The sequence below is a fragment of the Chiloscyllium plagiosum genome, chromosome 7 (assembly GCF_004010195.1).
Source record: "Chiloscyllium plagiosum isolate BGI_BamShark_2017 chromosome 7, ASM401019v2, whole genome shotgun sequence".
In the NCBI taxonomy this organism is placed as follows: domain Eukaryota; kingdom Metazoa; phylum Chordata; class Chondrichthyes; order Orectolobiformes; family Hemiscylliidae; genus Chiloscyllium; species Chiloscyllium plagiosum.
Window position 1 is genome coordinate 52446378 of NC_057716.1, and position 16826 is coordinate 52463203.

Genomic DNA, 16826 nt, shown 5'->3' on the forward strand with positions numbered 1-16826 from the left:
GGAGTATTAACAGGCTCAAGGCAATTATTGAATCCACTTGGGTTCAGCAGAAGTATGAGTGAGTTAAAGGTGATTCCTGTCTCAGCACCCTTGATGTCATTACTGACTTCCTTTCTGGACAACAGCCAGATCCTGGGGATAATATGTTCATGCTGACATATTGTTTCACACTTCACCCTGCCCGCTCACCAATTTCCTTTGGCAAACAGCAGTCTTCCAAAGAGAAAAGGACCTCTGCTCCATTCTGAAATTCTCCCACCAGGCTCTCTGTGGTTGTACCTGAGAAGAACTCAGGACTTCTACTGATTGTAACCAGGTAGACCTTGTTAACTATGAGATTCTTGATTGAGGTTGTTAACCTGGGCCAATCAGGAAAGCCTTGGCTGATCAACATAACCAGGAGATTAGAATCTCCTCAGGTGAGGACTGACTCTGAGCTGGCTGGCCACAACCACTTTACTGTGCACTAATAAATAAAAGGTGACTTTATGACACAACACTGGTCTCTGTGCAGTTATTTCAGTGCCTATGGGAGAAAACAGGACATGCATGAAGAACATTCACTTGCAATAGTCATCTTGGAGTTAGGGTAAGCATTTCTGGGATTATGCCTCTATTTGGGAAGCTTGATTCATTTGACCCTGCTGTCAAAGACTGGGCCCAGTATGTGGAAAGAATGCAATATCTTTTCCTAGCAAATAACATTGGGACAGATGAAAAGCGATAAGTAATCTTTCTGACTGCATGTGGACCCACAGCATTTTCAGTTATAAGGGCACTTAGCTTTCCCAGAGGCACCAAACACTGAAACCTTCCAAGAGTTGACAGAGTTGGTTAAGGAATATTATGGCTCCAAACCTCCTCTAATCCTGAGACACTGTTGATTTTATTCGGCTGTTAGAGAATTGGGGGAATCCGTATCGGGATTTTTGATGAGGTTACCATGACTAGCAGAGTCATATGATTTTGGGTTAATCCTGAATGAGATGTTGAGAGTTAAAAATCACACAACACCAGGTTATAGTCCAACAGGTTTAATTGGAAGCACACTAGCTTTCGGAGCGACGCTCCTTCATCAGGTGATTGTGGCGGGCTCGATCGCAACACAGAATTTATAGCAAAAATTTGCAGTGTGATGTAACTGAAATTATACACTGAAGAATTGATTGTCTGTTAAGCCCTTCATCTGTTGGAATACAGTGATAGTTTCACTTCTTTCATGTGTAAATCACCAAAACCCTTTTTTTTAAAGTTGCATTCTCGGGTTAGCTGTTAACAATGGTGATAGCTAGACAATATGTTGAAGGTGTTAGCCCCCTGTGTTCTCTGTCTATGACCTGATGTTTAGATTGATTCTAATCTAAAAAGTGAGATAACAGAGTTTTACATAAATTCATTCGGTTTTCGAGCTCCGAGTTCTACATGAATGTATGCAGTTTTTGAGCAAAATGCAATGTAACTTTGTACCAAAAAAATTCACCACACACAATATATATGTGTGCATGTGGGTCTTTGTCTGTCTGTGTGTGTGTCTGTCTGGGATGGGATACGTGTGTGTGTGTGTGTGTGTGTGTGTGTGTGTGTGTAGTGCAATGGTGATCACCTGTAATGTGACATGAACCCAAGGTCCCGGTTGAGGCCCTCCCTATGGGTACCGAACTTAGCTATCAGCCTCTGCTCGGCCACTTCACCCCAGTCCAACACCGGCATCTTCGAGAGATGTTGAGAGACTGTTTGGCATGTAGGATTAAAATGTAACCAAGCAGAAACACTTACTAACTGAAGCCCAACTAGACTTCAAACAGGCTCTGTAGCTGGCTTTGTCATGAGAGAATGCGGCAAGTGGAGCATGGACATCCCAATGGAAGTGGACCCTTAAACTGTCTAACTGAGCCTGGGGAAAACCACTTGAGTGCAGGCAATCACAGAGCTTCATACAGGGCATGTCCTGAGCAGAGAGACACTAGGCCAAAGCAGAACATCAGCCAAGTGGCCAAACAGTTCTTCAGGATCTGGGCCGGCAAGCCATTGGTTGCTGCCAGTATGTGGACTCAAGACAGCAAGGAGTCTTGGTCTGACTTGAGCAGGAAAACTTATAGGCTGTTACCCAGAACAGTGCACACACTGGTCAGTTACTCTACATGTACCCTTTACATGCTGCCCTTTATGAAGTTGGACATGAGCCACACCTATTTGCAATTGTGACTGGATGAGGAGTCCCATAAGTACACAACAATTAATACCAACAAGGGTTCATATCAGCATACAAGACTGCCATTTGGGATATCATCAGCTTGCACTCTTTTCCAGAGGACCACGGAGAACATTTAAAAGGCCACTTATCTGGATGATGTACTAATAACATGGAAGACCAATAAAGAGCACTTGGAGAACATGGACACAGCGCTTAAACATTTCTCCCAGGTGGTCATATACCTTAGAAGTGAAAACAAAGTGTATTCCAGGCACCCCAGTGACCTATTTCGCTACAGAGTCAACAGAAGTTACACTCGTGAGAAGAGAAAGTGAGGGTGATCAACGGAGCCCCATCTCCCACGTCTGTACCGGAGCTTAGGTTTTTCCTTGGGTTAGTGAATTAATACGGAAAATTCATACATAAACTGGCCTCCATTTTGGCACCCTTACACCTGCAATTGAAAAAGGGTGAGCCTTCGAAAGGGTCACAGAGCCAAGAAGCAGCCTTTAGGGAAGTTAAAAAGCAGCTATCGTCATCTAAGATGTTGGCCCACTATGATACCAAGTGAGATCTAGCTGACAAGTGATGCCTCCCCGTAAGGTATTGGGGTAGTGTTGGCTCACCGGTGGGCCAATGGACAGGAACACCCAATAGTGTGTGCTTCCCGGACTAGAAAGTTTGATGGTCGTCTTTGGAAGTTCCACCAGTACCTTTACGGATGGGAATTTGTTATAGTAACAGATCACAAATGCCTGCAAGGGCTACTGAAGGAAGACAAGGCGGTGCTGCCCATAGTTTCCAGTAGAATTCAGTGTTGGGCCTTTATTCTCAGCACCTTACAAGCACAAGTTAGAACACAATCCAGGAAGCCAAGTGGCTAATGTGGATGTCTTGAGCTGCCTCCCACTGGTGGATACTCCTCTGCTGATGCCTTCCCTGGGAGATTCTGTTTTGGTTTTGAACTTTCTGGACACCTTTCCACTCACCACAAACAATACCCGACTGTGGACACAAAAATATCCTGTCCTAGCAAACTAAAACAGCTGGTGATGATAAGGGTAGCAGAAGGACCATTGCAACCCAGATTGAAACCTTTCTGCACCCGGTGAGACCAGGATGGTATACTACTGTGGGGAGAAAGGGTGATTATCCCAAGTAAAGCTCATGGCCAAATACTGGCTGAATTCCACCAGGGTCATCCAGGAGTTTCCAAGATGAAGATACTGGCAAGAAGCTATATCTGGTGAGCAGGGTTGGATGCTGACATAGCTGCGATGGTGGGGTAGTACCCAGGGTGCCAACAAAAACAAATGAATGCCACCAGTGGCACCTCACATTCATGGGAATGCCAGGTAAACCCTGGATTCAGTTGAATGTCAAGTATGCCTGTCTTTTCATGTGCTCAATGTCCCTGGTCAGAGTGGATGCCTATTCAAAGTGTTTGGCATGCATAAAGATCGTTCAGCAAACTCTGAGCTGAGAGTTGAGAAGGTGTGAGCATTGTTCATAATATAGGGACTCCCGAAAGTATTGTTCACAGACAATGGGACATCATTTAACAGCAGGGAGGTAGTTTGAATATTCTTAAGGTCCATTGGCATTCAGCATATAAGGACAGCCGTTTTCAAATGTTGAAGGCAAGCTTAAACAAGCAGCCCACATACTCAATTGAGATGAAACTGTCCTGGTACCTGTTCAATTGTAAATCCATTTCACATGCGACAACAGGGATAGCTCCAGCAGAGTTGCTGATGGAGAGAAGACTCTGCACCAGGTTAAACCTGATATTAGTTTTGCTTTACATTACAAAATGCTGTGCCAGAACTGTAACAAACACTACATTGGACAAACAGACAGAAAACTGGCCACCAGGATACATGAAGATCAACTTGCCACAAAACATGGCCCTCTTTCACTAGTATCCTTTCATTCAGGTAAGGAAGGATACCACGTCGACAGGGACAACACATCCATCCTAGGACAAACAGAGACATGCACGAGAATTCCTGGAAGCATAGCATTCCAACCGGAACTCTATCAACAAACACACTGACTTGGACCCCATTTTGCACCCTCTGAGAAAAAGAACAGGAAATGACATCACAACAGGATATATTACCACCAACCCAAAGAAACCCAAACATATAAATAGAAAGCAGGAATTATCAGCAATACTTTGTCCGGAGGCTCACTGAAGACGTTACCAAGTATGGTAATGAAATGTCTTTAAATGAACCTTCCAGCTCAGCGAGGAAACCGACATCTAGGTGATCACCTGAAAGCCATTACCTCACAAACAGGTAGGAACAAAATATACCTAGCCCCTCAGAACAGTCCGAACAGTAAGCAGCAACCGCAGATGTTCCCCCTCCTTCTAGTGTTGAGGAAACCTTAGAGTCCAAAATGGATGTGGCCTCAATAGCGTTGCCACCAGAAGAAGGGAGAAGACTCTTCTGAGGTTTTATGGATGGGCCAGAGTCCAGTACACACCACCTTTGTCTGAGTCTGAGGTGAAGGAACTGGACCTGGGCAAAACCATCTCAAGAAAAGCTACAAGTGAAAGACCAGGCCAATATCTCCGGATGTAGGAGTCAGAGGGATGTAGTGATTGAAACCACATGGACCTCATTAACTACGAGATTCTTGATTGGCCCAGGTTAACAACTCCAAACAGGAAAGCCTTGTCTCACCAATAGAGTCAGGAGATTAGAATCTCCTCAGTTGAGGACTGTCTCAGAGCTGGCTGGCCACACAGCCAGTATTTACTGCTGTTGGTTTTTGTTTTTAAGGGAACTGATTCCTGAACTGGCTGATCTACACCGCCAGTTTTATACTGATATTTCTTTATTGAGGACTGATTTCTGAACTGGCTGATCTTTACAGTCAATGTGCTACAGTGTATTTCAGTTCTCATTTGGGAACTGTTGTTTCATTGGCTGACTACAGCCTGTGTGTTACTCTTTGTTTTTGGTTTATTTTGAGAAAGGGCTATGCTGATTTTGTGGCAGGGCTTAGCCATTGACATATGGCTTTTTAGTGTCTGCACTTGCCTTTTTGCATGTGTTTTCACTATTTGGTGTTTGGACTGATCCCCTGTGAGTCAACTGCACCTTTCCAGATGAACTGTTCCTCCATGGGTAGGCCTGGCCCTCTGTGGGTGGACTAGGTCTCTGTAAAGACTGAAAACCTGTGTGTGCACTGGGAGGTGAGCATTTGATGCACACTGGAGTTGACCCTGCCTTCAAAAGTAAACTGAGCCCCTGTGAGTTAACTGCACCTTTACAATGAACTGTATTCCTGTGAGTGGGCCCAGTCCTCTGTGGACAGACCAGGCCTCCATGGAGACTGAACACCTGTGTGTGTGCTGTGGGGTGTGCATTTGCTGCTTTTGGGACGGGACTCTTTGGTTGTGGACTCTGTTCCTGGTAAGTGGGGACATTGTTTTTGGTCACTGACTCTGCTTTTTTGCTTGTTGGGTTTATCACCTGCGTTGTCTTGTGTGTCCTTGGGTCTGGCAGGCTTTAGTGTGAGATGGGAGGCTCATATGTCATCCTGAAAGCTGTCACCCCGAGAGCTGGCAGGGGTTAGGCTGCCCTGTGAACCAGAAGGTGAGAGGCTTCTCTGAGAGTCGGAAGGTGGGTAGACCACCACGACGCCACTCGGCTCGAGAGCCAGAAGATGAGAAGGCCGTCTTGAGTGCTGTTGTCCTGAGAAGGGAGCGGGATGGGCTGTCCTAGCGGTGACTGGAAGATGTGGTGGGGCGGCCAAGAGCTAGAAGGTATGTGGGCGACTTGGTGGCGGGACCCAGCCTCTGTGCAGTTATTTCAGGATGCAACTGTAAATATTCTTGCTTGTAAATATCTTCCTCTACAGTTTCAAAGTAGTGCTTCTCTGATTTTGACACAAAATTGCACTTCCCATTGAAGCTGCTGCTAGCCCTTGTCTCTGGAAAACTAGGAGTAACTTACAAGTTGGTGAGAAAGCCAAACTAATTTCTCTGGGTACCTTGTTCTGCCCAACTCCTGCCAGTTTACCTAAACTGAACCCCATTGCCTCCAAGGCTTCTGATGTGCAACAAAGTAAAGAATGCATTAAATAGGGCACTTATTAACAAAAAAATGAGTATTTAATTTAATAAAATAAACATTTTTAGACTCCGTCAATGAACAAAGTGCTGTCAGAAATGATAAAGACTCCAATAATCAAAGAAATGTTCACTAAATTAAATGTAAGAGCATGAAGAAATGAAGTCTCTCGCTGAATGATTTTAGACAATTTGAAGTTAGCAAGGCCATGGTGTGTTGAATTCATTGACTATTGGGAGTTATTTGACTATTCCAGACTGACATTTGAGGACAGTCTTGACTGTGTGTTATACAAGTATTTCGTTTAATTGCTTATTTCCTTCAGAAAGTATTCCATTGTTATAATGAGAAAACCAAGACTTATAAACCAGTAATAACATAGAGATTTAAAGTATTGCTAATTATTTATAATTTAAGTCTTAACAAAGTGTTATAAGATGAGCTATAATTCTCACCTGAGCTACTTCTTCAAAATCATCATGCCTCTTCTGAAGAGCCCGAGCTCTATGAAGTGACTTCCCAACCCCAGTGTGTTTACTTAGAAATGCTTCCCCATGGTTTTCTATCCAGTCTAAAACCTGGAATAATAAAACAAAAATGGTAAGATACAGCAGCAAGACAACGAACAGAAGTAAACCACTGAAGTGCATCATGCTGCACACCTTTTTTTTATAACTTAATATATTTGATTAAGAGGATGTTGTAATCAGTTCACCAGAAATCCATAATTGGGAGAAGTTGATTTTGGAATAGCAATTTGTATGAAGGACCAACTAATTGAATCCCAAGAGAAATGAACTGCCAGGTTTGACAACCAGGTAGCTGTATACTGTTCACTATGCAAGACAAAGAAAGGTATCTGGAGATTACTGCAGTATTTTGTCGGTTCTTAGTATTATCATTTTTCTCCTATTTCAGTCAATCTTTAACAACTACCAAATACTGTAATAAGACCAAAACAGAATGGTAAAGATCCCTCTTCAGACATTTGTTTTATTCCATGTCTCTGTAAGATGTTTCTTGTTACTTACAGGCAGTGGAATAACATTATTTTACACATTAATATTAAATATGTATTCAAACAATAAATATATTTATTACAGAATTATATTTATTTAATCATTATTAACTGGTCACACAGAAGAAAATAATAGATAATTTTCAAGTGCACTGCAAACATAATTAATATTATGCTTTTCACATCGTTGTTTCATTATTTTATTTCTACTAACTACAACAGTTAGCAGACAAGGGGCTAAATTTTCACCATGGGAGCGGGAATCCCGAATCAGAAAATCTTCTGACTTGGCAGACACATCTCTCTGGAAACAACCCACACAGGCACAAGTTGTGCTTCGGGGAGGGGGTAGGAATGGTGTTGACGGCACAGAGCATTCAGGAGGCAGCCACAGGAGTGGCTGAGTGCAGAGGTGTGCTAGTTAGAAAGCCTGGCTCAGTTTTCTGAGACTTCAGACAAATTACACAATTAGGCTCACTAGCTTTCAACTCTCACCACACCCATCACGAACAACTCCACTCATTACTCTTCTTTGTCCCCATGCTACTTCTGTAGCCAATCACCATGTATAGAAACTAAGGACAGATCTTAGCAGTCACGTGAAAAATATTTTTAGAGTCACAGAGTCAAAGAGATGTACAACATGGAAACAGACCCTTCAGTCCAACTCGCTCATGCCAACCAAATATCCCAACCTAATCTAGTCCCAGATGCCAGCATTTGACCCATATCCCTCTAAACCCTGTCTATTTATATATACCTATCCAGACAGTTTTTAAATGTAATTGTACCAGCCTCCACTGCTTCATCTGGCAACTCATTCCATAACATACAACTCTCTGTGTGAAAAAGTTGCGCCTGAGGTCCCTTTTAAATCGTTCCTCACTCATCCTAAACCTATGCCCTCTAGTTCTTGACTCCCCCCCACCACCACCACTGCGGAAAAGCCTTTGTCTATTTACTCAATCCATGCCCCTCATGATTTTATAAACCTCTGCAAGGCTATCCCTCAGCCTCTGACACTCCAGGGAAACCATCCCCAGCCTATTCAGCCTCTTCATATAGCTCAAATCTTCCAACTCTGGCAACATCCTTGTAAATCTTTTCTGAACCTTTTCAAGTTTCACATCATGTTCTGATAGACGGGAGACCAGAATTGCATGCAATATTCCAAAAGTGGCCTAACCAATGTCCTGTATAGCCATAACATGACCTCTCAACTCCTGTACTCAATGCTCTGACCAATAAACCAAATGCCCTCTTCACTATCCTATCTACCTGTGACTCCACCTTCAAGGAACTGTGAACCTACACTCCAAGGTCTCTTTGTTCAGGACCTTATCATTAAGTATATAAGTCCTGCTCTGATTTGCTTTTCCACAATGCAGCACCTCACACTTATCTAAATTACAATCCATCTGCCACTCCTCAGTCCATTGGCCCATCTGATCAAGATTCCGTTGTACTCTGAGGTAACCTTCTTCATTGTCCATAACACCTCCAATTTTGGTGTTACCTGCAAACTTACTAAGTATACCTCCTGCGTTCACATCCAAATTACTTACATAAATGATGAAAAGTAGTGGAACCAGCAACGATCCTTGTGGCACATCACTGGTCACAGACCTCCAGTCTGAAAAGCAATCCTCCACCACCACCTTCTGTCTTCAACCTTCGAGCCATTTCAATGTCCAAATGGCTAGTTCTCCCTTTATTCCATGAGATATAACCTTGCTAACCAGTCTCCCATGAGGAACCTTATTGAATGCCTTACTGAAGTCCATATAGATCACATCCACTGCTCAGCCCTCATCAATCCTATTTGTTACTTTTTCAAAAAACTTTTCTTCAGAAGTAAATTTGGATTCAATAACCACATCAAAGACAATTAATTCTTTAATATTTACTTAAAGCCAGAAATCAAAATATGATCTCAGCCGTTCCCCCTCACCGCTTTAGGTAATTTTGGAGTTTTTGAAACTGACTCAAGTATTCAGAGTGGGATTAGTTATATTAACCCTCTTTGTGAAATGTCAACAATGAAATCTATTGAAACTGCAGAATCAGATGGCAATGGATTTTCTAAGCTAAATCAGATGGTCAATCAATGCACTTGAACAGTAGCTATTTTCTTTCACTCTAACCACCGGCTGCAGCCTACTTTCATCACTTTAAAAGGGTAGGGAATTAAATAACTTTTTGATTATGATGCTTTATCTGCCCTTCAAAAATGTTTATGCCTCCTGCATTAATCTGTGATTCCTGCTGTGCAGACCTATCTCCTTGTAACTATGAAAATATGGTCTGCTTGAACCTTACAACTAATTTCATGAACCACTGTTGAGTTTTGATCAAAGTTGGATCTGGCTGAAATGAGGGTCTTTCACTTATGTGTCCCACCAGACATTTTTAAAGGCATTTGGAGTCAGCCAACATCAAACAGCTGTCCTGTTGGATTACATCTCATTAAAATTTGTAAAGTAAAATTAAGAATTTAAAAAGATAAAGAATTTAAAATTGATAAAATCCTCCATAAACAGTAGCTGTGGATTCAAGAAATTAACAGCTTGTTCAATAAGCCTACAATGACTGACAGATACTAATGAAGTGGTCATGTCACTAGGGCCCAGGTTAATACTCTGGGGTCCTGCGCTCATGTCTTATTTTGGAACCTAAAATTCAAATAATAAAAGATCTAGAATATAAAACAGATCTCAGTAATAGTGACTATGAAAACTATCTTTGATTATTGCAAGACCTGTCTAATATGTTCATTTCTCTTAAGGATGGAAAGCTGATATCTTCACCCAGTCTGCAGGTCCACATGGTTAACTCTTATGTGATTGATAGAATAGACTAACAAGCCATTTACCTCAAGCATAATTAGGGATGTGCAACAAATAGTGGTCTTGCCAGCAATACTACATCCCATGAAAGAGAAAAGAGAAAAAGATTACCTGAGTCTATCGGACTACACTTTGTATTTTAATTAACTAGGTTAGATTCTTCTTTGGATAACTGTCAGAAAACCAGTTTAACAGTGACTACAAAACTTTACCAAGTTTACTTATATCATAATATCTGAGCAAAGTTGTTTTTGTTAACCCTTGGCAGGCAGAAAAGCCAATTACAAGCTATATCTTAAGTAAAACAATATATTTTTTGTCACTACTTTTGACAGTACAGAAATATATGGCATACAAATGACAGCTTAATACAAATTAATGGAATAAACAGAAAAAAAACAATAAGAGTTTCACCGGTTAAGCCCAATGGTAACAGGTTGATAAGAAAGGAAACAGGAGATGGCACTTGGTACTCTCCAGTTTGAGGAGTTTCAGGGACAGAGAGTACCTTAAGGTGGGCACGCAACAAGTGGGAGCATCAGAAATGAACAGGGAGTTCGGGAGTGTCTTGTCCATCATATAAAAATACCAGTATTGGATCTGTGCCCCCTACAGGTGCAGACTATGTTACACACAATTGGAAAACTCCAGGAAATCTTAAAACAATACAATGTAAGTGGAGACTTAATTGTGTCTTTGCTGCCTCTGTTTCTGCCCTATGCATGGTCAACTCTGATTTGTTAGACACATAACAGAAGAGAAACTGGCTTCTGATATTCCCTTTAGAGAATTCTGTCTTCATTATCAAAATATAAAACATTGTTTCACAGGAAACACGTTGCACTGTGTCCGATTATTTCTAAACAGCAGGGGATATATCTCACCACAATGGATGGTGGAATTTGAATTCAATTAAAAAAAAACTGTCTAATGATGACCATGGAATCATTGTTGATTGTTGGAAAAACACATTTGGTTCACTAATGTCCTTCAGGGAAAGTAATCTGCCATCATATGACTCCAGGCCCACAGCAATGTGGTTGACTCCCAATTGCTCTTTGGATGATCTAACAAGCCATTCAATTGTACCAATTGCTGCAAAGACTCAATGAAATGAAACCAGATTAATCACCTGGTATCACCCTTGGCACTGGAAAAGACAACAGCAGAAACAGTCATGTCAACTCCGCAAAGTCCTTCTCACTAATATCTGGGGGCTAGTGCCAATATTGGGAGAGCTGTCTCATAGACTAGTCAAGCAACAGCCTGGCATAGTCATACTCACAGAATCATATCTTATGGACAATGTCCTAGACACCACCATCGCCATCCCCAGATATGTCCTGTCCCACCAGCAGAACAGATCCGGCAGAGGTGGTGGCACACTGTATACAGTCAGGAGGGAGTTGCTCTGGGAGTCCTCCACATTGACTCTGGACCCCATGAAATCTTGTGGCTTCAGGTTAAACATTGCCAAGGAAACCTCCTATGTACCATCCTCCTCAGCTGATGAAGCGGTACTCCTCCAAGTTGAACAACACTTAGAGGAAGGACTGAGGACAGCATGGGCACAAAATGTACTCTAGGTGGGGGATTTCAATGTCTACTATCAAGAGTGGCTTCATAGCAGTACTATTGATCGAGCTGGTTGGATCTTAAAGGGCACAGCTACTAGACTGGGTCTGCAGCAAGTGATGAAGGAACCAAAAAGAGGGAAAAGTATATTTGACATCATCCTTACACAATCTGCCAGCTGCAAATGCATCTCTCCAATGCAGGATCATTAACAGCAAACACCACACAGTCCTAGTTGAGATGAAGTCCCACCTTCACAATGAGCATAACGCTCATTGTGTTGTGTGGCACTATCACCAAATGGGAGAAAATTCGAACAGGTTTAGCAATTCAAGATTGGGCATTCATTAGGCGCTATGGGCCATCAATAGCAGCAGAACTGTACTCCAGCACAATCTGTAACCTCATGACCCAGCATATCCCCCACACAACCATTAACATCAAGCCAGAGGTTCAACTCTGGTTCAATGGTCAATGCAGGAGGACATGCCAGGAGCAGCATGAGGTATACATGAAGATGGTGAAGCCACCAAACAGAACTACTTGCATAAGCAGCAAGTGATAGAGCTAAAAAATCCTATGAACTATGGATCAGATCTAAGTTCTGCTGACCTGCCACATCCAGTTGTGGATGGTGGTGGATGATTGAATGACTCACTGGAGGAGGATGCTCCGCAAATATCCCCATCCTCAATGATGGAAGAGCCCATCACATCAGTAAAAAAGATAAGGCTGAAGTTTTTGCAGTAATCTTCAACCAGAAGTACCATGTGGATGATCCATCTCTGCTTCCTTCAGTGGTCCCCAGCATTACAGATACCAGTCTTCAGCCAATTCCATTCAGCCCCATGCAATACCAAGAAAGGGCTGGAGGCACTAGATACAGCAAAGGCTACGGGCTCTGATAACATTCTGGCAATATGAAGATTTCTGCTCCAGAACGTGCTGCTCCCCTATTCAAGCTGTTCCAGTACAGTTACAACATTGGCACCTACCTGACAATATGGAAAATTGCCCAAGTATGCACATAAAAAGCAGGAGAAATCCAACCCAGCCAGTTACTGCCCATCAGTAAAACAATGGAAGGTGGCATCAACAGTGCTATCAAGCAACATCTGATCAGCAATATCCTGCTCAGTGACACCCAGTTTGGATTCTGCCAGGGCCACTCATCTCCTGACCTCATTACAGCCTTGGTTCAAACATGGACAAAAGAGCTGAATTCAAGGGGTGAGAGTGACTGCCCTTGATATCAAGGCTGCATTCAAAAGAGTGTGGCATCAGGGAGCCCTGGCAAAACTGGAATCAATGGGTATCATGAGACAAACTCTCCCATGGTTAGTGTCATACCTGACACACAGGAAGATGGTCATGGCTGTTGGAGGTCAGTCATCTCAGCTGTAGGGCACTTCTGCAGGAGTTCCTCAGGGTAGTGTCTAAGGCCCAATCAGCTTCAGCTGTTTCATCAATGACCTTCCCTTCATCATAAGGTCAGAAGTGGGAATTTATTGCTGATGATTGCATAATGTTCAGCGCCATTCATGACTCCTCAGATATTGAAGCAGTCCATGTCCAAATGCAACAGGATCTGACAATATCCAGGCTTGGGCTGACAAATGGCAAGTAACTTACTTGCCAAACAAATGCCAGGCTATGACCATCACCAACAAGAGATAACCTCACCACCTCCCCTTGACATTCAATGGTGTTACCATCACTGAATCTCCCACTATCAACATCCTGGGAGTTATCATTGACCAGAAACTCAACTGGACTCACCACATAAACAAAGTGGCTACAAGAGCAGGTCAGAGGCAAGGAATACTGCAGCGGGTAACTAACCTCCTGACTCCTCAAAGCCTGCCTACCATAAGGCACAAATCAGGAATGTGATGGAATAATCCCCACTTGCCTGGATGAGTGCAGCCCCAACAACACTCAAGAAACTTGATAGCATCCTAGGCAAAGCAGCCCGCTTGATTGGCGCTGCATCCACTCCACCAACAACGTTAGTGGCAGCAATGTGTACTATCTACAAGATGCCCTGCAGTGGTTCACCAAAGATCCCCAAACAGTACCTACAAACCCAAAATTGCTTCCATCTAGAAGGACATGGGCAGCAGGTACATGGGAATACCACCACAGGGTAAAAACAATGACTGCAGATGCTGGAAACCAGATTCTGGATTAGTGGGGCTGGAAAAGCACAGCAGTTCAGGCAGCATCCGAGGAGCAGTAAAATCAACGTTATTTTGCCTGAAACGTCGATTTTACTGTTCCTCGGATGCTGCCTGAACTGCTGTGCTTTTCCAGCCCCACTAATCCGGAATACTACCACATTCAAGTTCCTCTCCAAACCACTCACCATCCTGACTTGGAAATATATCATCATTCCTTCGCTGTCACTGGATCAAACTCCTGGAATTCTCTCCCTAATGGCTAACCCTCAGCAGGTGGGCTGCAGTGGTTTAATAAGGCAGCTCACCACCACCTTCTCAAGGGCAACTAGGGATAGACAAAAAATGCAGGCCAGCCAGCGACACCCACATCCGACAAAAATGAATAAAAAAAAACTATTCTGTTCCAGTGAGTGCCATAATCAGCAAGGGAGGAATTATAAGCCAATTTGCTTTAACAATGTTGTTGGTTGAGGGGAGGATACAAAAGAAAAAGTCTTCTATTTTCACATAGTATCATGGGTCCTTTATTGTCCACTTGAAACAGTTTAAAAAGCATTCAAGGCCCTGGTTTGATGACTCACCCATAGTTGGCATGTTTGTTGATGCAACCTTCCCTCAGTATTGTAGTGGATCTTGATCCCAGATTTTTAAAGCTGATAATATTTTACTTTTTAGTTTAGTTAATAAACCAGTGTTTTATTTTGTAATATACATGTTATCTAAGTGAACTTTTCTTTCTGACCAAACATAAGGCCATAAAATGCGTAGTTAATCCCTTGCATTACTGAATATCCAAACAATTAATCCTGGTATTACAGACAGCTTTCCAATTCTTTTTTATCGAAGCATCACACTTGAGCTGAAACACCCATTGCTAAATGGACTGAAAAACCATATTGTATTATTGAATATTTGAATGTTCTTCCTAATCTCTTGCAAAATCAATCTGTTTCCCCACTAACTCTCATTTCTTAAAGAATTGCTTTTACTGGAATCTTTTGATTGTGAGACAGAATTCAGATGGTAATAAATTGAATGATCAGCATAACATTAAACAAAGTACCATCTTAAATGACCTGAAATATAGTGGGCTTCATTAAAAAGAGAGAAATGGCCCGTTTCTGACATTTTGCACATAATTTGGTTAATTGAAAAACACAGGTGATTTTAGTGTGGCAGATAATAAATGGAAATTCCCACATGTGATTGGGTGCTGAAAAAAAAAGTTATTCAGTGTGTGTGTGCCTCTGTGTGTTAACATTATGCATATAAAAAGAAAAAAAGACAGAAATGGGTGATATGGGTGATTTGGTGAGAAACAAGTTTTTAAAAAAGTAACATGGAGATTCACAAATGAAATACTTTCTGGATATTTAAAAAAATGTTAAAAAGTAAGAAGTGGGCGTTCAAGATGGTCACCAACAGGTCCAGGCACAGACCATGAAGGGTGCAGTGATTTCCTGTTTGCTCCTCTATGCTCATGCCCGGGTTTCCCAGGAGATGGAACATGTCATATCCACCAATGCCCATCAAAGCTTTTGAAGCAAGGTGGGCACCGCGGAAGCTGGATTGATTTATTTCCCCATCCGAATCTATTTTGGTTTAGTCTCCTTTTTTCCCACCGTTCATTTATGAGATATTGTTGAACTGGTGGGCACTGCTTGTCAATTTCTAATTTAATTAGAGATGCAAGTGATTTGGTGGTGGTTTGTTTTTTTTCAAAAGAAATGGGCTCACAAAGGTGTAGTGGGTGGTATGTAACTGCAATGATTAAAATGGCATCAGACCAAGTATTTGGAATGTTCTGGTTTTGGTCATTTCAACCAGAGTGGTAGAAAGGACAGCAAACTTTTCCTCATTGTTTTAAGGTTGGGAGAAGGAAATCAGATGAGGCTTTTAATAAGTATATCTTCACACAATTTTTTTTCCTTTCTCAGGAATAGTGTGGAGGTGTGGCAGCATTCCTATACTATCTGTTAGCCTGTTGAAATACATCATGGACATAGTCACTCTTTCAACAGCCAAGAATTCCTTGTGTTGGACCTGAACCAGAGCTTTGGACCCAGAGGTTGGCAATGCGATCGCCAAGCCACAAGATGTCCTGCAGCAGAACAAAATGGCTAGGGGGCGAATCAGCCAGTCAGCCCATCACTTCTGAACACCAATCAGTTGCTCCTTGTGAAAAGTACATGTCTGTATCAAAAATTAAAAAAAAGTAATTTGACCTCAGCAGTCATTGTGTGTTGATTTTATGTAACAAATCCTGAAATTCTCATGTATATAGTATAGTTTTCACATCCCACAATCAGGCAACATAGTGGGTTTTCCAGCTTTATGTTGTAAATAGGCAGTCTCAGTATTGCAGACTCTGAAACCAGATTGAAGAGACTCAGTATCTTAGAAGTTATTATCTTTTGTTTAAACTAGTTTGGCAGGGGAATGGCAACCAGAGCTACAGATCTGAGGACAGAGTAGCTAGTGAACAGCCAGATACAGTGTGCAAAGAGTCTGTGAGGAGTGATAGACAGTTAATAGGGCATAGTTGCAGTCAGTGTGATGGGTTGAAGTGTGTCGATTTTAACGCAAGTAGTATCAGGAATAAGGGTGATGAACTTAGAGCATGAATCAGTGGCTGGGACTATGATGTTGTGGCCACTATGAGACTTGGATATCAAAGGGGCAGGAATGGTTGTTAGATGTTCCAGGGTTTAGAAAGGAAATAGTGGGTGGGGTAAAAGAGGTGGGGGAGTGGCATTGCTAATCAGGGATAGTATGACAGCTGCAGAAAGGGAGGTCATTGAGGAGGGTTGTCTATAGAGTCAGAATGGGTGGAAGTCAGAAAGAGGAAAGGAGCAGTCACTTCATTGTGAGTTTTCTACAGACCCCCAATAGTAACAGAGACACAGAGGAACATATGAGAGGCAG

General features: G+C 42.3%; 1 protein-coding gene across 11 annotated transcripts in view; it reads right to left on the minus strand.

The window, feature by feature from the left end:
• kalrna (kalirin RhoGEF kinase a) overlaps window positions 1–16826 on the minus strand; it is a 713874-nt gene that overhangs the window by 333294 nt on the left and 363754 nt on the right. For all 11 annotated transcript variants that reach the window (XM_043693727.1, XM_043693729.1, XM_043693725.1 and 8 more), the window contains exon 10: window positions 6738–6860. In XM_043693727.1, the coding sequence (XP_043549662.1) occupies window positions 6738–6860 (123 nt within the window). The remainder of the gene's footprint in view (window positions 1–6737; window positions 6861–16826) is intronic.